The sequence below is a fragment of the Diabrotica undecimpunctata genome, chromosome 6 (assembly GCF_040954645.1).
Source record: "Diabrotica undecimpunctata isolate CICGRU chromosome 6, icDiaUnde3, whole genome shotgun sequence".
NCBI classification, from domain to species: Eukaryota; Metazoa; Arthropoda; class Insecta; order Coleoptera; family Chrysomelidae; genus Diabrotica; species Diabrotica undecimpunctata.
In genome coordinates, this window is record NC_092808.1 from 32,757,755 (window position 1) to 32,783,578 (window position 25,824).

General features: G+C 32.6%; 2 protein-coding genes across 5 annotated transcripts in view; both read left to right on the forward strand.

The window, feature by feature from the left end:
• LOC140443358 (uncharacterized) overlaps window positions 1-17,613 on the forward strand; it is a 142,139-nt gene extending 124,526 nt beyond the window's left edge. The window contains exons 18-19 of one of the 4 annotated variants that reach the window (XM_072534573.1): window positions 311-382; window positions 17,472-17,613. The gene's annotated coding sequence lies outside the window, so the exon portion shown is untranslated. The remainder of the gene's footprint in view (window positions 1-310; window positions 383-17,471) is intronic. The other 3 variants (XM_072534574.1, XM_072534575.1, XM_072534577.1) reach the window with 3 other exon arrangements.
• The window catches only part of Pisd (phosphatidylserine decarboxylase), a 106,548-nt gene continuing 88,834 nt past the window's right edge, over window positions 8,111-25,824 (forward strand). Inside the window, exon 1 of the mRNA XM_072534578.1 lies at window positions 8,111-8,290. Within this exon, the coding sequence (XP_072390679.1) occupies window positions 8,262-8,290 (29 nt within the window). The 5' untranslated portion in view covers window positions 8,111-8,261. The remainder of the gene's footprint in view (window positions 8,291-25,824) is intronic.

Consider the following 25,824-nt stretch of genomic DNA (forward strand, 5'->3'; position numbering starts at 1 on the left):
GTCCGAAGATCAAACCGGTCACACTTCGCTAGTCGAAGTGGTACCTATCTGACCCCCAGGTTAATCCTCCACCCCTCCTCATCGTGTGACTTACGTGAGGAGGCTTATGATCTGAAAGTTACTTAAGGTGTCCTGGGTAATGGAACACCCTCTGTTTTTAATGACTGTGGTTATGCCACCTAACTGTTGGGGTAGCCACATCTAGGCTTTTCTCCCTACTACATTTACGAATAACACATAGAACACATAACACAATTTCATTTTTATGAATTTCATTTTCTCAAACACTATTTAATTCAATTTTTTTTAGACACAAATCAAGAAGATCTTATAAAATGTAAACCAAGGAAACAGAATAAACTACTTAAAGAGAATATGTATGGTATTTGGTATATGTCAAATATAATTTAAATAATTTTTATCTTGTTAATAAAAATATTCTTTGTAAGTATGGAACAGGTAATAGACAAGAAGTCATCTAGTGATAACTAGAGTACGACCAATGAAACTCATAAAATAAAAAAATGATATATATTTCAAACACGACATCTCGATGTCACATTAAATTTACATATTGTTTGAGTGCTGTATTCCGTACAAAGATTAGGACGGAAATTCGATACGAGTGGAAAACTATGAGTAAATCTAATTTTTATTTATTGTGTTTTCAGACGATCAAAAGAAGTTGATAATACCTCCTGCCGCGATGCTATTTTAACCTTTGTATTGTCTCTGGGTAAATTTGAGACGTGATGTTTCATGATATCCTTAAGATAAGGTTTATATAAAATTTAACGTATTTGCGTTTTGAAATATCAGTTTGGTTTTTTTTTTGAAATGAAAGAAACACATCTGTTGTTTATGGGTCCACCTGTACCCAGAAATGTTTCCAAATGTAGGCACGTGATGTTTATTTTGTTTATTTTTCTGAGAAGGGTGATTAGATTTTATGGATTCTATTTTCGAAAGCGTTTGTCGAGTATCTTTAGTGTTGTGCCAGACTTGATCGCTTGAAGTTTAGAGTTGAGAGTGTGGTGTACAATCATTTCTGAAAAACAGAATAAGTGCTTGCTGAAAAATGAGCTCCAGGAGAGGACTCACGGAAGAGGAATTACGAAAAATTCTTGAAAAAGACTCAGAAAATTAAGATGAATCTACCAATTTAGAAACCGTCACTAGTGATGAAGAGTTAGTAGATGAAGAATATTCTGAAGAAGATCATGTATCTACGGTTGATGATGACAAAGATGAAAGCGAAAATTCGGAAAATGAAATAGAAGTTCCTGAACAAGAAGATTTACAATATACTTCTCGCGATGGGACAGTTTGGAACAAATATCCACCACCTCAGTCACGTGTAAGGTAAGTGGTGGCTCAAGTGCTACACATATGTTCTTACTAAATTTGTGGGTTTTACTAATTGCGTTGTATATTGTTTAGATCCATCAATATACTAAATCCTGTGCCAGGTCCCACCAGATATGCCACTCAACGAATTACCGACGAACCTATATCTTCAATGAGATTGTTTTTCACTAATGAAATGCTCAATTTACTCTTAGTGGTAACTAACATGGTCGCATATGTAATGAAAAAATGTTAACTGTAAAAGAAATATCACTGGAAGAGTTAGAAGCTTTTATAGGTAAATACTTTCATTACAGTTATAAAATAAATTAACTTGAAATTTTGCATTTTTATTCAAGGTTTACTTTTTCTGGCTAGTGTTCGTAAAGGTGAAGCAATTCTGATGGTAGGCCCATTTTTAGAGCTATTATGTCTCTGAAACGATTTTGTAACATCAGCCGCTTTTTACGATTTGATGATAAAAAGGATAGACCTATTCGACGGAGGCAAGACAAGTTAGCTCCAATTAGAACTTTTTTGATTTATTTGTATCACAACTTCCCAAAATGTTTGTTCCATATAAAAGCCTCACTGTCGACGAACAAATTGTACCATTTAGAGATAAGTGTCCCTTCAGACAGTATATTCCAACAAAACCACGTGGGAAATATGGAATTAAATTATGGCTTTTATCTGATGTTAAAACTGCGTATGTGTATTGTAGAAGTGTATACAGGAAAAGCAGAAAATCAGTCCCGTGACGTACCTCAGGGCAGAAATGTGGTTTTATGACTTATAAAAGATATTTAGAATTCTGAGCAAAACATAACCACGGATAATTTTTTTACTGACTACCATTTAGCGACTGAATTATTAAAACATAAACTAACACTAATTGGAACATTACGAAAGAACTAAACTTTTATTCCAGTCGAATTTCTACCAAATAAAAGTAAAGAAGCCCTATCATCAATTTTTGGGTTTCAGAAGAATATGACTTTAGTTTTATATAGTCCTAAAAAGGGTAAATCTGTTATTCTTTTGTCCTTGATGCATTTAGATAACCAAGTATCATTGCAAGAACATAAGAAACCAGACATTATTTTTAAAATACAATAGAACCAAAGGAGGTGTAGATACAACAGATAAATTAGCGTCAGCTTATACCTGCAAAAGAGGAACTAGAAGGTGGCCGCTTTGCTTATTTTATAATATTTTAGATTTGGCGGTAATTAACCCATATGTGTTATATATGAATGCAAATTCTCAATCTAATAGGAACATACTACATAAAAGAATGCTTTTTATAAAAGAATTGGCATATAATTTAACAGAAAAATGCCGAACTACCCGAATGACAACAAACGTTCTAAAAAAGATCCAAATAAATTTACATGCAGTAGCTGGAACAAGTGGAAATGGAAATTAAAGTCCAAAACGTGGAAGGTGTAAAGACTGCGGATGGGAAAAAGACAGAAAATCTCGTACCAGATGTCAAGCATGTGAGAGATTTATTTGTCCTGATCATTCAAATATCTTTTGTAAAAGTTGCATTGAATAAATATGTAATTATAATTGAATATAAGTTTTATTATATTTTTTATTACAAAAAAATGTTTTTAGTTTTGATACATCGATAACATGAAACTACAAAAGCTTCTAACGAATTAATAAAAAAAAATTGGAATTTAATTCACAACAGGTATGAGTTTTATCCACTGGGTCCACCCGTACCCATAGACAAAGAATGTAACATTTATTTTGGGAGAGTAGGAAGGTTAATGTAGTAATATTATGTTACGGTTTTCTATGGATTCAATTAATTACCAATTAATAATTATCGCTTAGAAAACAGTTTGCACAGATAAGTGAAATCGCCAATGCTCATTATCTAATGTCCGCTTCCGCTGGCTTATATAATAAGAGCGAAATGTTCTCGAAACGAAACAAAAAAGAGCCTACGAGGCGACAGTCGACGCGAAATTCGAGAGAAGAAGAGAGAATTGCTGACTTCGCTAAAGCACATGAACGCATTCAGGGGTATGTGACACAACAATATGTTACTATATTTACCTACGCAGTCTGTAAGGTAAGACAGAAGCAGTAACTAAGAATGCAAATGTTGTTAAGACATATTACCTAGTTTATTAATGCCAATTACTTGTGTAAGTTTTTTTTGATAATAAAAAAATATAAGAAGTAACATCATAAAGTCTCAAAGCACAGTAAATCTACATAATACTATAAAAATCTTTCCTGGTTATAAACTATCTTTATTCAGAAGAGATGGCCTAATTATTATTATATATTTACTGATGGTTCAAAAAAAGGAAAGAACACTGCTTGCGCAGTATACCAACAGAATTCTGGAGAACAGCATAAATATAAGTTACCTGATGAAGCCACCATCTACACATCCGAAATGCTGACTTTAAAGTTTGCTCTTTCTCACGCTTTGACAAAGGAAATGAAGAACTGTATAATATTTACAGACAGTAAAAATGCAGTAGAAAGATTATGTGTAACAAATAAATCCAAGCAATTGACTTATCTTGATATAGAGATTTTAAAATTGTACTACGAGGTTTCAAAGCTCGGAGGAGAAGTTATTGTCGCATGGATCAAAGGCCATTCTGGGATAAAGGGTAATATAATAGCAGATGCTTTGGCAAAAGAAGCATTATCAAGCGGAGAAACCATAGACAACAATATTCTACCGGTGTCAGATATAGATGTATATAGTAAACATCGGCTCAAATTAAAATGGCAAGCCAATTATACGGAATCCGAAAGTCAGTCATCCTTTAAATATTGGCAACCCACACTTCTTAAAAAAAGGTGGTTTCGTTCAGAGTCCAACAGAAATTTTATTAAAACTATTAATAGGCTAAGGTGAAATCATGCTCTAACACCTTCAAGAATGTACAAAATGAATTTAGCAGACACTCCAAACTGTACTTGTGGTAAATATGGAGATTTAACACATATCCTATTAGAATGTGTAAACCAACAAGAAAATATTACATGTTTATATCAAAACTTACGAAAACTAAATGTCTGTTTCCCATTTCACATAAATGAATTAATTTTCTCTGGAAACGTAGAAATCTTTAATTGTATCAGTTAATAAGAAATTGTAAATATAAACTTCAAACAATATAATGTACTAACCATAGAATTAAGATGAAACTTAGCTAAGCAATTTGCGAACATACCAATCATGTAATAAACCTTTTAATACGAAAAAAAAAATAAAAAATAAAAAAAGATGTAAAACAAAATTATTATAAAAGATGACCAAAACAAAATAAAAATATATATACATATTACATACAATATCAAAAAGTAATATAAAAAAAATAAAAATAAAAATAAAATTTAAAACTTACATTTAGTACTAACTCGAACTCTGATTGTTGTTCTGTGAATACATATTACAAAATAGTCTGGTCAATTGGCTATGCCAAGGCCATTAAAAAAACTATCTTTAGTTTTTAGTTTTTGTATTAAGAATTGTAAATATTATTGCTGACTAAGGAGGAAATTTTAATGTTATTTTAGTCTAATTCTTGCAATAAACCCCCAAAACATCAATTACAAAAACAAGCTAAATAAATCTCAATGGAAGCATGAATTCATGTTTCCCGTGTTTCCATTTTTTCCAGGTACTTGTACTTTTTTACTCTTTCCTATCTCTTGGCCTACTAATATTAGTGTTTCGTTAGTGTTGTTGTTCTTACTAATTTTCATGAACGGTAAAAATGCAAGAAGAGCTTTCTACGATCAATTAGGACATTTTTCTTCTTGTAGTGCCTATCTGTATCTATGGCAATCTGTATTTTGTAAACTGCTGCTCTGAAAAAATGTGTGGTTGTTGTATTGAACCACGTGGAAATCCTTCGCCTTCCTGGTCCGCGTTTTCCTTCTACTTTTTTTTGAAGAATTAATTGCAGCAACCCATATATTTCGCTGTTCCTCATGATGTGATCGAGATATTTGATTTTGGCTGTTTTTATTGTGGTTAACAACTCTTTTCTTTTTTGCATTCTTAATAAAACATCCTGGTTTGTAACGTGGTCGTTATAGGATAACTTTAGGATTTGACGATAAAGCCACATTTCGAAAGCCTCAATTTTCTTGCAGGTAGTGTCTGTGAGAGTCCACGACTCAACTCTGTACAACAGTTAGGATATACTAAGTCATATTCCATTAGAGGAGGGAGTCATAATAGGAGGTGGTATTAATGCACACGTGTGTCAATATAAGAAAGGATATTAAGCAATACAAAATCACACCACATATCTGTTAGTGCGTTTTGAATTCGAATTTTGCTTTGTACTTTAAGTGTTTCTTTTACTATATCAATGAGTTGAGTTGGAATATTAAACTCTTTCAGTGCATGGATCAGAAATTCTCGATGGATGTTATCATCGGCACTTTTAAAATCAATGAAAAGATGATGTGTGTCTATATTAAATTCACTAGTCTTTTCCAAGATTTGTCTCAAGACGAAGATCTTATCTATTGTGGACTTCTGCCTGCAGAAACCACATTGATATCCCCCAACTATTTGTTCCGCATATGGTCTCAATCGGTCATACACAATATTTGACAGTATTTTTTATGCCACAGTTAGTAGCGTTATTGCCCGTTAATTTTTACATTGAAGCTTTTTATATAGTGGGATAATTACTCCGGTATTCCAGTCTTGTGGCAGTTGTTTATTATTCCATATGTTCACTATTAGTTCGTGTATCGCATTCAATAGGGAGTCTCCGCCTTCCTTTATTAATTCTGCGCTAATGTTGTCTAATCCAGGTGATTTGTTGTTTTTCAGTCTGGTAACTGCTTCTTGCATTTCAGCTACTGAAGGGGGGGTTGTTTCTCTGATATCAGTTTGATCCAGTATAATTCCATCATATAGTGGATCTTCGTTTTTTTCAAACTTTTCTTTGAAGAATTCTGTCCATCTTTGTAGTATTTCACTCTGTTAAGTTACTATATCTTCTTCTTTGTCTCTGCACATCATTGCTCTTGGTTTAAATTCTTTTCTACTTTCGTTAAGTTTTGATAGAATTTTCTGTTTTCTGATGGTTTATTAAGTTCTTCCATTTCTTGGAGTTCTTTTTCTATGTGTTCTCTTTTCTTTCTGTGATGTATTTTCTTCTCTTCCCTCCTTAGCATTCTATATTCCTCCTCTGCCTTTCGTGTTCTATGTCGTTGTTGTAGTCGTTGATATGCATTATTTTTCCTCTCTGTTATGTTACGGCACTCTTCATCGAAACACTGTCCTTCAATTGATTTGAGCTTTTTTTGTAGACCCAGGGCTCTTTGGCCACATCTTGTATAATGTTTTTCCTTCCTTTAGCCTTCCTAAAATATGTCGTCATAGGACCATGGGCCTGCAGGTCTGAAGAGCTATTATATATGTTATTATATATAAAAGACTCTCAAGTCCAAAAGGTCAAATGTCGATATGGATGTTAAGTCCAAAAAACTATTCATCTTACTGGAGGCTGTCAGCGTATGTAGAAACTGATTATAAAGAACGGTATGACTCAGTAGGAAAGATTCTTCAAGAACTAACCATTAAACTGGGAATTTTTGACGATATGCTTGGAAATAGCATCTATAACCTATACTGGGGGCGCTCTGTGCTCACAGATCAACCAGTGGCATATAATAAGAGATCGGACTATTATAGTTAATAATCTAACTAGACAAAAATACTAATTGATGTGGCGATACCTATATTAACAATAATCTGTGTGTTAAATCAACGAGAACATCGCTATAACAGGGATTTCAAGATACAAATAAGGAGACAATGGAGAATAGAGGGTACCCAGACTATACCTAGTATTCTCTCTACTACTTTAGGAAATATTTTGGAAGGTACTTTGGCGTACTAGGTAACCTAGGGCTCGATAACCCCTAAATCAGAGCTTAATCCCTTTAATATTGTAGATATCTGGGATATGTTAATTTTGACATAAATCATAATAATAATAAGTCTTCCCTTATACCTCAAGTGCAGATTAGCAGTAGGATATGATATTAGAAAAGAAAGGTGTTAAAAACACAAAATAGAAAATAAGCTAAAAAATATTAAAATTGAGACGGCTAGAGCACAAATCCAACAATAGAATGAAAAGCCACCTTAAAATATTAGTTAAAATGATATAATTAAAGTGCAGCATATTTCTTTATATTTAAAGAGTGTAGCATATTTCTTTATATTTGCAAAAGGTGAAAAATACAATTCCGATTGAGTAATAGGAAAATGTATTCACTATAAATAAGTAGGTATAAATGATTCTGCATTCTACGAAATAAAATATACTGATTAATATTTGAACTAAATCGTATGTAGCTACGTGACTTTGTGAACACGGGCATGAAGAAATTTGAAAACCGTAACTACAAGATTAACCAAATTTACAAGGTAAAAATTCAAAATCTTTAAAGTACGTAAAAAAATATCCACCACAGTAAAAAAAGATTATCCTCAAATTAAATTAAACAAAACAATGTCGTAATCTTATAATATTCGGATATTCTTGTTCTTCTTGTTAAATGGTAAATGATAAAAATTATTTTGTTATTACTTTGTCGCTAAAATGATAAGTTAGAATAATTAAAGAGAAAACATTCTTCGAAGTTTTAAATTTGTACACTCCAGCTGAAAGGATACATTTTACGAGACCACAGAAGACGAAATGTAAGAAGAAGAGTTGGTCCTTGACAAAGTCAAATATTTTAGGTTATATTTATCATATCGTGTTTATTGCGGTCTAAATTCCTTTATAAATTTAAATTCTTTGTTCCTTTGTTCGCGTTGTCATTAACTAAAGAAAAATTAAATTAGAACACCGTTGATGTTAGTGTGAAGTTAACCCGTTTGTTTTCCTAAAATGTCTATCTTAATTCAAAAAAGTCGCATGTAAGTATAACTTTTGATAAGAACGTTACGAAATTTATAGTTTCTATTGATTGACGACGTAGTTTTGAATTATTAATGCATAAATGTTCTGTAATAAGATCTCATTTATAAATCATGAAGAGCTTGTGTCAAATCGTTATTGACTATTGAGAAATATATCTTTGGTACCTTTGTACAATGTTTATATTGATCAATTACAAAATAGTATGTTATTTAATAGAAACAATTCAAATTAATGTTCAATAATGTTTGAGTCTATTTTTATCGTTTTAACTGTATGCCATTTTAGTAATGGATAACTCAAATTTATATTAAAAATATACTGTGTGTATACTTCATTTAAATACTAAGTAACTGGATAATACAAAAATAAGGTGAAATTTGGATAAATTAGTTGGATTCAATTAGTGAATGTTTGCTATACTGTACTTTGACCTTATCAGATCTTTTTAACTATCCCTTTATATCTAAAGTTGTGATATTGTAGATAACTCTGAGAATAGTAGATAACACTGAGAAAATCTGGAGCTAATGTTTCTGTAGACATTTTTTCTTATTTAGAGCAAAAAAATTATCAGTTCAGGTTTTGAACTTGCCTTTTAGCTTCAGTTCTGTTAGAATATTAAGGTAGTGGAATTTTTTTAGTCCACTAAGATCTTATCCAAGGATGAGTGTTGTTTACTATAGTCATGGTATTAAATCTGATCAGAAACCAATTAATAACTAAATATTATCATGTTTTTCATTTTCCGTAAAAATACTTGGTTTCCTTTCTGGACTGAGCTGTCCAGTAGTTGCATGATTCCCCTATATTGAAGGAATCTCTCTTTGTATTATCTCGTAAAATTTTCAATTGCCTTTTAGACAAAATCCAAACAAGGTTCATAGAGAGGTTGTAGTTTCGTAAATACCAGGCCCCATTAAATATACTCCTTTCTTGGTAGCTTATGTTGAACAGATTTAATAATTAATATTACTATTGATTTCCCATTGCAATCCCAAATGTGCATACAATATTATATCTATATGATTTTAAAAATTATTACTTATGTGGGAGAAACTTTCTGACCATATTGCTGGGAATGGATGATTGAACCATTTTTGTTTGTTTTTATATTGGAGTGAATGCCAGTTTTTCTCTTTTACATCAGTATAATCAGAAATCAGATGTTTACATTAGATGTGAATGTAAGGCTAAATATGTAATGTAGTTTTATGGAGTTTCAGATTCTCTATGTTTATTAGAATGTGCTAGCAAAGAATATAGATGCATATGAAAGCATACTTTAACATAATTTTTTGGTATGTGCTGTGCAGGAACATTTTACTTTTTTACTACTGTTCCTGCAACACCAGTTAGCACTCATGTGATCCCCCCTTCACCACTGCACCGTCCCTGATCCACAAACTACTACTAGTTCTGAAATATAAAACAGTGGGGCTGAAAATGGTTAGCCTTAAGTTTTTACATTTTATAAAATTAGAAAAATAAAGATAAAGAGAAAAATATAACTTTTAATACTTTTTACTAAGTGAATCTTTTTAGAGCTATAAATAGTATTGTGATTCAAATTTTTAATTAAAATCTGGAGAGATCTACAAATATACTTATATATACTTATAATAAAGTTTATGGAGTCGCCATCTACAGGAAGTATATTGTAACATGTTTTAAAATAAAACGAGTGGTTCTAGTTTATATAAGACTATTTATTTAATAAGCTTACAGCACGATAATATCGAGTGATTAAAACTAATAACAGTGCTTCTTACATACAGGAATACTAAACTGAAATAGACCAAATCTATTCATCACCACGAGTATTCGTTACCAACACCTGCTTCACAATACTTTGCTCTTTATCTCGAAAGTTTTCGAACATGCGTCATCATTCTTAGAGATGCTACCTTACAAGGGGTACATTGAAATTAGCTTTTTTGTTACAGTATGTTCTTTTCTAAGGTATACTAGTTGTTACCATTTCGCCCATTTGAAATAGGCTTTTATATGTGTCTATATTCATTGGGAATAGGTATGAATATGAGCAAAATGTATCTGTTTTGGATCTACTGATTTCATTTTGTAGTTCCTTAATGGTTATTTTATTATTTTTGCATGATATTTTTTGTTTATTTCTCAGATTACACATTATTTTGCTTGATATAAATACCCAAAATATATTTATATAGTTTAAATATAATTTTATAATCCCCATTATGTTGTTTGGGAAGATTTTATAAGACATGTTTTTTTATGTTGTACTCATTTTATGTTACTCATATTACTCATACTCAATACAGTTGATTCATGTTCAAAGTATAAAATCTTACACACCTCAAATATTTACAAAACCTCAATTAAAATTAAAATTATGTTGTAGGTATTCCTGAATTGAATAAAAGGATTTTTTTATCAATATTTTTTAATTTTATTTTTAAATTTCTTTTCAGGCAAGTTCCTTATATTTTCAGGCAGAAAATTAAAACATTTTATTGCCCAATACCCTGATCCATTTTGACACCTTTTTAAATGCCAATATGCTGATATTACATTCTGTTTGTGCCTATTATCGTAACCATGCTGATCTTGGTGACTTCTATAAAGATTGGTATTCCTCGTCATGAATTGAACGTTTTCTACAATGTACTGTACTGGTACAGTAAGAACTCCCAATATTTCATAAGCCTTATAGCAGTCTTTCCTAAATCCCAAACCAGCAAGAACCCTCACTGCCTTTCTCGGCAGACCAAATACTCTGTGAGTGTCAGGTGCATGACCCCAGACAAGGATAGAGTATGAAAGATGTGAGTGAAATATGGAGTGATATGTAGTACTTATAGCCTCCAGTGAGGCGCATTTTGAAAGATTTCTCAAAATAAAGAGTTCTGGCTGTAGATGAGAGATTCTACCAGACAAATGAGTTAAACGATAACTAAAAGCTGTAAATCTGCTATCAGATTTTGTACCTGAATAATCAGATATAAGACCTAACAGTTCAGAATAAGAAGCTAAAGCTTGTTGGTAATCAACATCAAAAGATAAATTGACCGAAACATCAGAAAAACTATGGTTACTGGCTTCCTGAGAAAGGAGTCCAGTAAGAATTGTTCGTTTTTCCTCTACTGTATTTGGGACAGAGACATTCCTAATAAGAATTTCATATGATAATTCATCTGTCTTTAGATGTTTAGGTAGCATCTTGAATAAATAATTTAAAAAAAATTTAATTAATTAATTAAAGTACGCTATCCACAAAAACTGGTTAAGTAAAAAAAAAACAAACCACTTAAATCAATATAAAAGTACCTACTATCATAAAAAAAATATGTAAAAATATCTGAGTATAAAATATAAATCCAATATGCTGAAATATATAAAATGGTAATACTTTTTAACCCAACATGTGAAAATTAATGTATATAAAAATAGTCAAAAGTATGGAAATATTAAAATTAACTGCAAACAATGAAAATATGGACACATATAAAAATAAATAAAAAAAGTATTCATTAAAGCTTGTTATTTGCTACCAAACTAAAAATTCATAGCTCAATTCCTCGAATAAAACAAGTAACATTGGGCGCCAATGTGTAACGATAAGACTACCAAAGAGAATTGAAGTACTATTATAAAAATAATACCTCGATCAACGATGGGAGCTTATCGTCTATGCTTCGCCTAGCTCAGTATCTCAATTGTTAGTTCGTCTTGTCTTAAACTAGGAATTAAACCTGAACCCCTAGCTGATAGCAAATAAAACAAATTTTAACTAATCATATCATCATCATCAGTGGCATTACAGCTCTTTATGGGCTTCAATGGGCTGCTTGTGTGTCCTCCCAATTTAAGACGGTTAGGTCCTCCTGTGAGCTGCAGTTATAAGTACCATGTGAGTGACTCTCAATTAAATGGTTAGGTCCTCCAATGGTCAATAGATTTTCATAATACAGCCAATTAATTCAGTCAATAAAATTTGGTATGGTCCATAAACCCAAGAGAATGTTGCAGACCATAAAATGAAGCTTATAATAATTTTTGCCTTCTTTTATAAATTTTAATTATAGACAAAAAACATATCTCACTATGTCAGAAAAGCTGATTGAAGGAAACTAAGTGGGAGATTGAAATGAAGTTAGCACAGATGACATAGGACGTAAGCCTATGATAGAATTAGCTTTTCTGTCAACACAGAACAGAATTTCTAGTCTATCGGACAGAAAGAGAGAGGGCGAATATTTATTCTACGGGACAGAAAGAGAAAGAAACGAAAGACAGAGGGCGCCAACTTCTTTTTAAAGAAAAAAAGTCGGTTGCCTGTAAAGTCGGTTTTACGGGCGAAGATTTTACGTGACAACGTCTTTTTCTCGGTAGAATATTTATTGATATGAATATTATTAAATTGCACAATAGGAACAAGGAATTGAATGAAAATAAGAATTGCACAAATTTTAACTATAGAAATATATTTTGTTTACTAAAACATTGTACATGTAAACTTAAACTTTTGTCAACATAACCTATAAACTCAGTTTCTCAACTTTTGTGTGAATCTAACAATTAATCAATCAATCATAGTTTACGATAATGAAATATTAGTGTACAATTATTTACCTTTATTGTTGTAGTTGTTGTAAATGACGAATCTAAGCACTCCACATTTTCACTACAGACACAGATGACGATACTTTAACCACACGTGTTAACTTGTATTATGACGCTTTCTCGGTTTTCCGACGCCAAGAACGCTCGAGAAAGACAGAGACACAAGCACGCACCGATTCAACGCGCCTAATTCTCTAGTGCTGCGCGCGGAGCGGACCGATCATGTTTGAGTGGGAGAGAGACGCAAGGCATTCGCCGGTCCGGCGGGCCTCTCTCTCGTTCGGTGACTCATCGTAGCAGACGTGAGCGGGCGTTACACTTTTTCATGAGTGACTCCGAGCCACAACCTAATTTAAGACGTTGTCACGTCAATAGTAAAAACGAATCTGAAGGCAGGAATTAATAAATTAATAAAGAAATTAAAATAAAATAATTATTTAAATATGACTTAATAAAGATGTGACGTTTATAACGTTACAGTGTAATCTGCAAAGAGTGTATATTTAGTCTTATATGCTTCATGTTTGGAAGATCATTTATATAAATCAAGACATCCAGAAAACATACCATTAACCTCAAAGAAATCTACTATTTGTAGTGCCATGAACTTTTCCACAGTTTTTGAAATAATTGGCAGTAGTGAGACTAGCCGATAATTTTCTGGCAGGTTTGAGTCTCCTTTTTTGAAGATTGGACAAATTATTGCTTTTTTAAGGATATATGGAAAAACATGTTCTTTGATGCGGATATTAATTAGCTTAGTAAGTGGAATTATTATGATATTTTTTATTGTTTTGATCAACTTTACATCCAGTCCAAGATTGTCACTGCTATTTGTATTTTTTAAATTATTCATAATAACCCGTACTGTATTGAAAGTGACTTCTGAGAAAGAAAATTGATTTAATATACACTCGCGATCATAAAATCCGGGTCACCTTGAAAATCACCGATATTTCATTTTTAACGAGCTTTATCGTAAATAATAATAACACAAATACAAACTAATGCATATTTCTGAGAATTGTTGCGGTTTCCTTTGTAACAAAGAATTCCAATAGTGCCGATTTCGCGGTAAAGTGCACACTTCCCAAAATGAACGCTACCTGTAACTCCGCTTGTTTTAAATGTCTCGTTTGTACTTCGACTTTCTGTTCAAATGCAACGGACAAACGTTTATTATTGCCACCATTAGTGTTTATTAGTGCCATTATTAGTGTTTATTTTTTGACAAAAATGCCTTTGACTGTTGTTGAAACGGCACAAATTGTTGCACTTGTGGAAGACGGTCACACTCAACGGCAAGTCGCAAGAACTGTTAGCGTAAGCCTTTCTACGGTTCAACGAGTGCTTCAACGCTTTCAGGATTCAAGTTTGCTAACCAGGCGACCTGGTTCTGGATGAAGAAGAACGTAAGTCACTAGATGACCATTTCCTTGTGTTTCAGGCTTTACGAAAGCGGACCTCAACTGCGGTTATGCATCAAAATCGTCTAGAGGAAGTACGAAATCGCAATTTTAGGGTAATGGCTAGAGGACCGCCACTTCGCCGGGTGCCTCGAGTTGCACGACTAGCTTTTGCTCGACAATACGCGCATTGGGGAATTAACGATTGTAGCAAAGTGTTATACTCAGATGAATCACGTTTCTGCCTAACTGGATCCGATGGACGTGTAAGAGTTTGGAGGAGAACCGGTGAACGATTTTCACAAGCTTGCATTGCTCCAAGAATGCCATTTGGTGGAGGCTCGGTCATGGCTTGGGGAGGTATATCTTCCGACTTCCACACAGAATTACCCTTCATCAAAAATGGGTCCCTAACTGCACGAAGGTACATTACGGAGATTCCGGAAGAACATGTTATGCCTAACATGGCAGAGCTTGGAGAAAACGCCGTTTTTATGCAGGACAACGTGCGACCGCACGTTGCCAGGATCAGTATGTAATACTTGGACGAAGTTGGAATTACAAGGGTACCCTGGCCAGCTAGGTCTCCGGACCTGAATCCCATCGAACATCTCTGGCACGATTTGAAAAAACGTATTCAAACCCATACACCTCCTTCTAACAACGCACAGGAGCTTAAGGATCTGTTAGTGAGAGAGTGGAATAACATACCACAACATGTCATCCGGAGAAAAATTGAGAGTATGCCCCGTCGTCTGCAAGAGGTTATTAGAGCAAGGGGAGGCAATACACGATATTGGTCATTGAAATTTTACTGATTTTTTTCCACGTTCTGTATTTTCCATTTTTTTTCGTTCGTATGTCTTTTTATCAACAATTTGATTTGTTTTCTGTTTTTTTCAATAAAAACAATAAAAAACCATTTTTTTTTCTTTTAAAACAAACATTGATGACAAATAAAAAATACATTAGCCAAAAAAAAAGGTTATTACTGCACCAGAGGCAAAAATATTTAAGAAACTTGAAATTTTCAAGATGACCCGGATTTTATGATCGCTAGTGTATTTATTTGAATTATATCTATTTGATTCAGATTTGAAACTGGGATATCATTGATCAAGTTGGATGCTATCTGTGAAAAGTAATCATTAAAGATATTTGAACTAATATTAGGAGATTGACTAGAATTTTTTTTCTTAACACCACGATGCTCATTTATGATTTTCCACATAGACTTTATTGGATTACTAGAATTCCTGATCATGTTATTTACCATGATTTTTGCATTCCATATTGCAAGTTTGTATTGTATTTTAAAGTCTTTATATGTCCTCTCAATGTCTGGTGACTGATACTGTTTTTTAAGTTGTTCTAAAAAGTACAGTTGATCACAAATAGCTTTTAAGTCATTGTTAAACCATACTCATTATGTTGTGCACATTTAAAAATATAATAGAACACATTTTTTCCTCTAGTATTTACATCTGTTATAATTGATATCCTATATAATTTTTCTACGGTGGAATGGTTATTTCTAAATTCAAATTTAGTTTAAGTTTAGGTTAAGGTGATAGGTATATTTCAATGAAAAATTTCTTAAACTTTCAACAATGAATTGGACATCTTGTGTACAAACATATTTATGACAAGTTCATCAATATTTACTTCTAAGATAGTATATCAAGGTCTTTGTGTTCTTATTCCTTAAATAGATGATTCCCTCAATTTAATCTTAAATGCAATTTCTTAGTAGTCTTTGTGATTAAAATCATTTAAAATAAAAAAATTGCCAACTTTTTAAAATGATGAAATAATTGAATATTATGTTTCTAGATAATGTCAAAATGTATGTTTTATGGAGTTATATTATTTTGTAAAATAACAATCTTACTAAACATTTGTAAAAATTATATATTAGAAAGCCATCTCTACATGCTGTATTATCTTCAGTTCCAAAATAGTAAATCAGATATACAGTTCTTAATGTTAGTTTGTCCTTCACCCCCTTTCTTCTTACTAATACCAATGACACCCCATTTTATATACTGAAGTTTTTGAGTTCTATAATTTGATTTTCTGATGATTATATTCTGGTATTATACTAGTATATGCAAGTCTTCATCTTTGGTAACATAATACGATATTTAACCACTGTACATTAAAGTTGGTGGGAAGTACAGAAGTTTTCATCTCTGCTGTTTCTAAAATTATTTTTGTACTCTCTGTCAGGTCGTGTTTCTGCTGCTTATTTCATTATTGCTCTGATGACTGTTTTGTAAATTCTACCTTTCATTTCTCGATATTTTTATTTATCCATATTGTGTCATTCCGGCTGTGTTTGTTCTGTTCACTTTAAGGCAGTTGAAACTGCTTATAGAGTACGCCACGGCTTAGTAGTAAAGATACTTCATCAAAACATTGCCAGCAACCTAGAACTTCGGCAAATCTATCATCCCTTTTATTAAGCTACTGTACTGCTCGTGACGTAGACATGCGTCATAAAATTTATAGGAGATACTTCAGCAAACTGTAGGTATCTGGAATGCGTGAATTTTCCCCTTAGGAGTGGGAGCCCTATGGCTTAGATTTAGATCGTATTAATGAAGGCTGATCTGAGTTATTCTCGCTTGAATAACATTGGTCTCTTTTCCGAATTTGTCATTTAATTGTATTTGTTGCTGTATTTACTTAACTAATATATTTATCAAATAGTACTATCTATTCCTAATGATAAATTAATATGTTTAGCAAGATCTATATAAATATTTAAGCTTAAATGAATTGCGGACTATAGATAACATTTATATTTTTTAAAATTTTGTTTGATTCTGTATACAAAATAATGACACCCTTTAGAAAATACTCTTATCAATGAATTGTTGACAAGCTTGTATTCATTAACAATAAATAAATACGATTTATTTTGTAATAAGAGCGAAGTCCTGTTTGGGTCTTCATTATCGTCAATTGACGATATTTTCAACTGGGATAGTATTATTTTAAAAATATTTTACATTCTCTATACATTGTTTACGTCAAGAAACAATAACCCATACTTTTAACTTTTAACATAAAATAAAAGGATTTCAAAAGGATAAAATATAATATATATTTATGTGTGGTTCTTCTCATCAGGTCCTTCTTTTAGTCGTGATATATTCTTGTGTTTTAGGCATATCAAAAATATTCCATGAAATTTGAGAGTTTCCAGGATTGTATTAGCCAAATGCGCACATGAAGTTAAAGTGGTATTTTATTGTAATTTGGATTTAAAAACAGAACTTGTGTATTTCCTTACTTTTGTATAAACTATTGTAAATTGGTTTATTTAAAAATAAATAATAGTTATTCAATTTTTAATTACACAGTGAATATCAACAGTCTTTTTTAAAAGTGGGGTACATAGTGAAAGGGAAAAGGTGAGTTTAAGAAACTTCAACAAAGAAATAAAACCAAGATGTAAGGCTGATAAAATAGAATACTATCACAATATATGTATACACTGAAGAAATGGAACAAAAATCTAATATTTTCGAGAATAAGATAAGACTGGCGATCAGTAAGCTCAATTATAACAATGCATGAGGTCCAGATATGATAACAGCAGAAATGCTCAAAGAAATAAAATAGCTTCACTTGATCTGTTAAAAAATATGGTATTCCAAGCAATGGCCTGACGACTAGACAAAATCTACTATAATGACAATACATAAAAAAGTAGCTTCCATAAATGCGACAATTATGGTATTATCTCCCTTATCTCACATGCCAGCAAGACAATGTTACATATAATCAATGCGAGACTGAATACTTTCCTACAAAGAGAAATGCCCCAAGAGCAAACTGGATTTACCAAAGGTAGAGGTACTCGAGAACGTCTTCTGAACATAAGACAAATAACAGAAAAATCTAGGGAATTAAATATCCCCACTACTTGCTTTATAGATTATCGCAAAGCGTTCAACAAGGTCAAATGGCAGATACTAAAAGAAGTAGGCGTACCACAATACTTAATTTCGACTATAACCGAACTATACAAACACACGTTTGTGGAACAGTTAAAGGCTTGATACACTCTCAAATGAATTCCATCCAGAATAAGGTGTCATACAAAGATGTATACTATATATGGGGAGCATATTAAAAGGAGAGCGCTTGAAAGATGGGAAAAGACATCTCAATAAATGAATAGAAAATAGTCAAGACGAGTTTATTGATCTCATACGACTGGTTGAAAACAAAAGTCAAATATTTGGACTGCAGTTAAAGATATTAAAGTCAAAGATTATGATAGTGAATAGACTACATAACAATCATCCACACATAACCACAGAGTCTCTACAGGAAGAAATAAAATGTAGATGTGATCTAGCAAAAGTCGCCGTAGGAAAGATGGCCAAAATATAAAAGAACTATCAAATTTCACACTCTAAAAATAAGGTTGATCAACTGCTTAATATGCTCAATACTATCATACGAATGTGAATCTTGGACCCTACGACAAAAGGAAAGAAGCAATACGCCACTGAAATGTTCTGTTGGAAAAGAATGTTACTAATTCCGTGGACCGACCACCGGACAAATAATTCAATTTTAAATGAAATAAAGGTCAGCAAACGGCTCTCCGACAAAGTCCATCTCCAATAATTTTTTTTAATGGCATAGACATTAGTCATTCAGCCAGTTGCAATAGATTCTCCAATCAGTCAAATGCACAACCCTATCCCTAATAGAAAACTAACGGATAATTAATAGAAGAATATACGACAAGGAAACTTACAGGGTCACTTGATCTCCAATAATTAAAATACTTTGGGCCTTCTACCCAAAAATCCTGAACAAGATAGATCAATAAAATTACAGGAATATGAAAAGACCTATGCAGGAGTTAAAAGAAATGACTAGAGGCAGAGATCTTTGGAGACGGACAATACACGCCATCACGATGATCACTACACTCCCTCCAGGGGTTCAGGACTGAAGAGAGAGAGAGAGAAATATTAACAATAATATTACAGTGGCATACTGTTTTTACGGGAATGTGAAAAAAAACAAATAAACTTAAGCCTTTCTTTTGAAAGAACAGTAAAGCACAATGACTATTTTGAAACGAAATCAAGGGTTTAATGACAAAACTGTTGTTTTCATAGCTGTGCAATGCATAGAAACTGCCACTGAACCTCTAAAAATCATACAAACTAGCTGAATTTTGCTGAGAATGTCAATTTTGGGTCCCCAAAAAAGATACAAAAAGTGTTTACTACTCCCACCCCCCAGGATTGCTCCTAAAATCCCCCTCGTAGGGGAAAATCCGAAAACATGGATTTACCAAGAATCTGTACGCTGTAAAAAAAATGTTTTAAACACGAAATGTAGCTGAGATAATTTTGAATAAAAACGTTTTCTGTAGAATGAACCGTTCTCTCAGAAATAACGCTTGAAGCGACTCGCGATTTTGAATGTCAGCTACGGGCGCGAAATCAATTTTTTAAATTAAAGTTGTATCAACTCGACGCTCAAAATTCGATATCTTTAATTTCTGAAATTCTGAATTTCTGAAGTTGTTCTCTGACATTCTTCACCAGAATAGAAACTTGTGCTTTTGCTTTCATATTTTTGCGAACTCCACTATTAACTTTACGAGTCGTATTTTATTAGCGACTAGTCTAAACAGACCTGCAGATGTCATCAGTTACATCTGTAAGTGTCTTCTTCTCCCTGGACCACTTCTGCCAAGTCCCTTTTCTTGAAGGATATTTGTTATGCCCATCAGATGATCAAGATATTACAGTTTTCTCTTCTTTACTCTAAACGTAATTTCTTGTTGCTTGCCGATTCTTCACAACACTTTTTATTAGTAATATCAAGCTTTCTGCTACATTCTGCTCTGTTCCTTACTTGGACTTTTCAGTTGGCAACACCGATCTTCTCAGCATCCTGTGTTATACTGTATATCTATCTCAGCTTTGGTCTGCCCCGTCGGGATACATGTCAGGCTCACTGCAGACGGTTTCTCTTGATTATAGTGGTAATATTTTTCCATCAAACTTATGCTTGCAGATATTCTGAACTTCGCAGTTATATATGTGCCTCCATATTCCGGTTTTACAGAACTTTCCGAATATTTTGGGTGGAACTCTTTTTGCAAAAATTAATAGAGAAGATACATCCATTCCGGTTAGGTTCCATGCCTTTGATCCAAATGTGGGAAAGGGGACTGTCTGTATTCTATACAGTCTTATTATTGCATTAGTAAATCAAATATGCATTAGTAATATATATCCCTGATATTCGGAAAAATCATCGATATAATCACATTTCAAAAGTAGATAGCTTTTTCAGTAGTCGTTCTGCCATGGTCTGTGCTTCCACGCCATATAGTAAAACCGAGAATATTTAACATTTTAACAATCTGATTTTTAATGGTTAGTGAAAAGTTCCTCTTAGTAAATATGTGCTTAATTTTGATAAAAATTAACCTCGCCTTCTCAATTTTCGTTTTGATCTCAGTTGTCATGTTGTATTGTTTTTGAACGATCAGTATCAAGTGGGTATGAGAAATAAATATGTAGACAAGAAAGCAAATAGAACTACAAATAATAAAAGGAAACTTTAAAAGAAAAGAAGTTAAGAAAACAAGGGCAGCATGTAAGAGCTATACAAATTGGTAGAAATAGAGAATAGTTACTTTTAGGATCTATCAGATGATCAAATATATGAACGATTTTTATAAAATTTTATTAAACTACATATAACAAATAACAATAAGAGAATCACAAAGAATACAAAAAGATAAGAGTAAATCAGTTTTTGTTAACATTCAGTTTTCCATAGTAAAAATTAAATAATTACGTTTTTATTCGTCCATATATTTAATATTTACCAAATCAAATGATTTTTTTGCTATAAACACCAACATACTTTCAAGGTTGTTTTCGTATCATCAGGCATGCATAAATGTATACGAACTCAAATCCAAATACCAACAAGACGTCTCTACAAATTTTCCCACCCACGTGGCAGCGTAGAAAGGTGCCATCTATAAACGAAAATAGTTAATTAAGTATCGCTTTCTATTCTTTGCGCTCCACGAAATGTGCAAACTGTATCTTCAAGAAAAGCTTTTACTAGTGTAATGTGTCGTATTAATGCGTCTACTTATTGTATGGTGTATGTCCAAAAGGAACTGACACTCTGCTGCAAGATAAACCCATGCTGCTGTAAATTTGTCTGAGGGGTATATTTAAGATTTTTTGGGACTCCGTTTACAGATATGCAAACATGCCTGGGACAACGAGCACATAGTACAATGGAATGATGCATCAATAATCATGAAAAAGAGAACAGTCAAATAAGCAGCTCTCATCCTACTTAATGAAGAAAATGTTTAGTAAACCCATCAGCAGAAATTAGCCGACTTTGGTTGCCAATAATAAAAGAAGAAGTTATAATATAAGAAGCAACAAGAATATATCAACAATAGCGAATTAATAGAAAGTCGAAGACATATCTACAAATTATACACAATACATAAGCAAAACACAATACACAAACATATAACTACATAAAAACACATTACAGAAACGCATAATACACAAACAAATAATACAAAATAGTCAGAATTTGATATCCTGAGGGTACAAACACCACCCTCAGATTTTTTCAACTAAAAGCAGGTTATTGCCCACGGTTCGTAGACTTACTACGGTTGCCTCTTCCGACTGGGGTGGGGATGCTTGAGTGACGTCACAAGAGTACACAAGAATACAAAACCCATTATTATCATCGTTTATTCGTGGTAATTATTTTTCAGTTTATTATTTGCTTCATTATTTATCGTTTTGGTGTTGTTTTCTATAAAAACTTATTTTGAATTATCGAAGAAACGTTATTTATTGTAGTTGTACATCGTACCTATTGTCTTCGTATCTTTTTATAAGGTAGGTAAAATTTCATTGTGTATTAACGTAATAATAATGTTGATGAAATTTTAGAATGCCAGGCATAGGTTGTAGTGTGAAGGAAAGATATTAAAAAAAATGGAAAAAATAGTTATATAAATCGGTAATTCATTCAATAGTTAATCCAGTATTGATGTAAATTCAGTAAACTATCTTTACTATTTTCCACACATCAAAGACATAAAAACGACGATTAACAATGTTACGATTCAAATTACTGTACTCTCGTGACGTAATTTCGGGCTTAATGTTCATTGGTTAGTCGGAAGAGGCAACCGTAGTAAGTCTACGAACCGTGGTTATTGCCTACCAGAGGGAAAGATCAAAGACAAGTAAGTCAACCGTCAATTTAAACAACCCACTAATAACTTTGTTGGTGATACATTTTCGCAGATTTTTTTAAAATAATCCTTTTTTTTTTAAACGATTTCCGGAGTAGAAATCGAAACGTCGAATATTAGATAAAAATGTAATTTTCATTACATAAATTGTGGTTTTATCGCATATAAACATAATATTTGACATTTATATTTGTATAAAAAAAAGAAAAAGTAAAATTAAGTTAATGAAGATTGTATTAACCGTTTGAGATCTATAGAGACCTAGTAAACATGCTTACAACAAATATTTAACACAATAATCAGGGGGGCAATGAACGAGATCTAAAAATACTACATCAACAAAAGATATAGCTATGACGCACTTTGACTAAGCCAACATTAATGACGTTCATCAGAATATGGAAATGAGAGTACGAATAGAAACAAATTAGTAACAATTGAACAACTTCTTGACAGAGATGTTCTATAGAGACAAGTTTAAAGGATTGCTGTTTTAACACTAGAATACTAAAGCTAAATATAAATGTGATTAGATGGTATTTAGTGTGAGGAGAAATAAACATTGCAAAGTCGCGCATTCTAATCGCGGCTTTACTCAGTCTTCTTCAGTGCCTTAAGTGTAACCTCGGAAACCTTTTTTGGATGGTGCTAGAAAGGTCACTAAATGAGATACTGCGGACGAAAGCCAGATGGTTGGTGGAGAGCGAGTCGTGGGTTCGAAACTAGATTTTGGAACCGGGAATGGATCCAACGGACGAAATAAGTAAAGATAGGATAAGAGATATTAGAAAAGATACAGAAATAAACACAAAGATAAATGGGTAAAATTACCAAAGATAAGATAGAAAAGGGCGCCACTTAACTTTTTGAGGTTCAATGGGAAAGTTAAGAAACCTTAGAAACGAAAACTGACAAGTAAAGATATTTAGGTGCTGAGACCAAATCCAGGGAAAGATATAAACAGTTAATTATTAAATAAATTTTGTCAACACACTACATAAACAAATACTAAATATATTAGGTGGACTCCGTCCAACTACTTACCTACGAAACTTAATCAGTCTGATCTTTCCCCTGGTCGAAGGTATAATAATAGTTTAACAAGCAAATATCCAGAGGTATTATTTTATCAGGAAACTTATTAGGAGTCGAGAAATAAAATTCATGGATAAACCAAAACAATATATTCAACAACAATTATATAGGCGGCTGAATGTAACCACAAGTAAAAAAATGCACCATCAATTAATAAATGGTTGTATACATATGGAAATAAACAGTATTGTGATCAATAAATACCTTTACAGATACAATATAATAAAATCATGCACAAATTAAATTATCAGCGAAGAGAGCCTGGTAATATTTGATTAAAGATATAGGTAAAGATATAACCCGAGATAACGGGTACAGTACATTTAAAAAAGGATAGCAATTATAGCAAATAACAAAATTAATTAAATTTAAATTCAAAAGATTACTAGAATTCTGTAGTATGAAAATTAAACCAACCCGCACTTGGTTGTAAGTTAACTGTCTGTCTCGCACTGTTGTTTAATTAGCTGTTCTTACTGAAGATTGAATATTCGTAATTATTATTTGTTAGAAATTCTTAATAGCTGATTTAAAGTTCGTATGAAAATATTCAATGTTCTTTTAATTGAATTGCTAAATCGGTAGTTAATCTTAACTACAGGTGAAGAAATGGTTGACGCAGATTCGTCCAGGATTGGGTAATATTATTACAATATTATTCGCCCAGATAATTGAAGGTAATATGATTACGATAACTTACAATAAATCTCGATGACTGCTGCACTATTTCACTGATTCTTCTATACTTTACTAGTTTCAAGCACCGAAGTTAATCAAAATAAAGGGACTTTATAACAATATTTAATCTAATATGGTATTAGTTCAAGATATTCAAAGGTGAAAGTGTATAAACACGTAAGGAAAAAAATCACAGATAACGGTAAGATAAGCAAGCGTCTTTACTCGAAGACTGCCCTGCCAGAAGTGATTTTCTTCCTCTGAAAATTTACCAAGCTTCAAAAAAAGGAGGGATAACCCCCACTTAAAAATGACAGGCCAGGCTGTTTCCATTTCTAGGAAGATACCCGAACATAGAAAAGTTATAGGTAAGTAACGGGACTCTTCTAGTTGGAAACGTGAGAAGCGATAGAACCTTTTGAATTACGTTCTTTCCGAAAAATACTATAAAGAGCTTTTACGACTTTGTTTACCAAAATTATCAAAAAGGGCCCGCCTGAATAGTCGGTAGGTTCCAATAAAATTTAACAAGGGTGACAGAGCCCACCCGCATCTCGATTTGTTGATACGGCCATGGGCGTATCAGCAACAGGGGTAAAGGGATTAAAAAAGCATTTACCATTTTAATTATAAAAAAAATGTTACAAAAGAAGAAGAAGAAACTGTTAATATTGTAGATTTTAGGGTTTGAGCTTCTTCCATCATTAAAAAGGGTTTCAACGTAAGTCTTCTCCTCTTTTAATTCTTCATTAACTTGTTAATAATTCACCAACATTATCTATTAAGACTCCAGTGCCTTTATCTCTGCTTAACTACTCGCCTGTTTTACTATTTTTTCGAGTAACGTGAGTAACAGGAAACAAACCAAATATCAATTGATTGAGATGGAAGACGAACAAATACGTCACCATTTAAATGACATTAAAAGCACATAATTTTTGTGTTCAATATTGAAGTGTGCCTTTATAATAAATTTATCGCTTCTCTGGATAGAAGAGATTTTGAGAGCTGAATTTTTGAGGTAAGGTTCTTGGAGAAAATGTTGCTAATCTGAAGTTACATGAAACGTTTTTTTAGCTGATGTAAACGAGTATTTACAAATGAAAACTTGTCTGTTATTTACAAGCCAACAAAAAATTTAAGGATGAGCAGCTCTCTCCTTTCTGAGGGAGAACGGAATGTTCTCAGTATACGTCTTCGAAGCCTGATAAATATGGCATAAAAGTGAGGTGGATATGTGATTTAGAAAAAGGTTTTCTGCTCAAAGGTATTATTTATACAGGCAAGATAGGTAATACTCGAGATCTCGATAAAGAAGAAAGAGTTGTTAAAGAACTTGCAGTCGGTTTCAAACGATCTTGTCCAAACATAAGAGTCGATAGATTGTTCACGACTTTGTCTTCAGCTAAAACTCTTCTTTCGTGGAACCACACTATCTTTGGCACTTTGA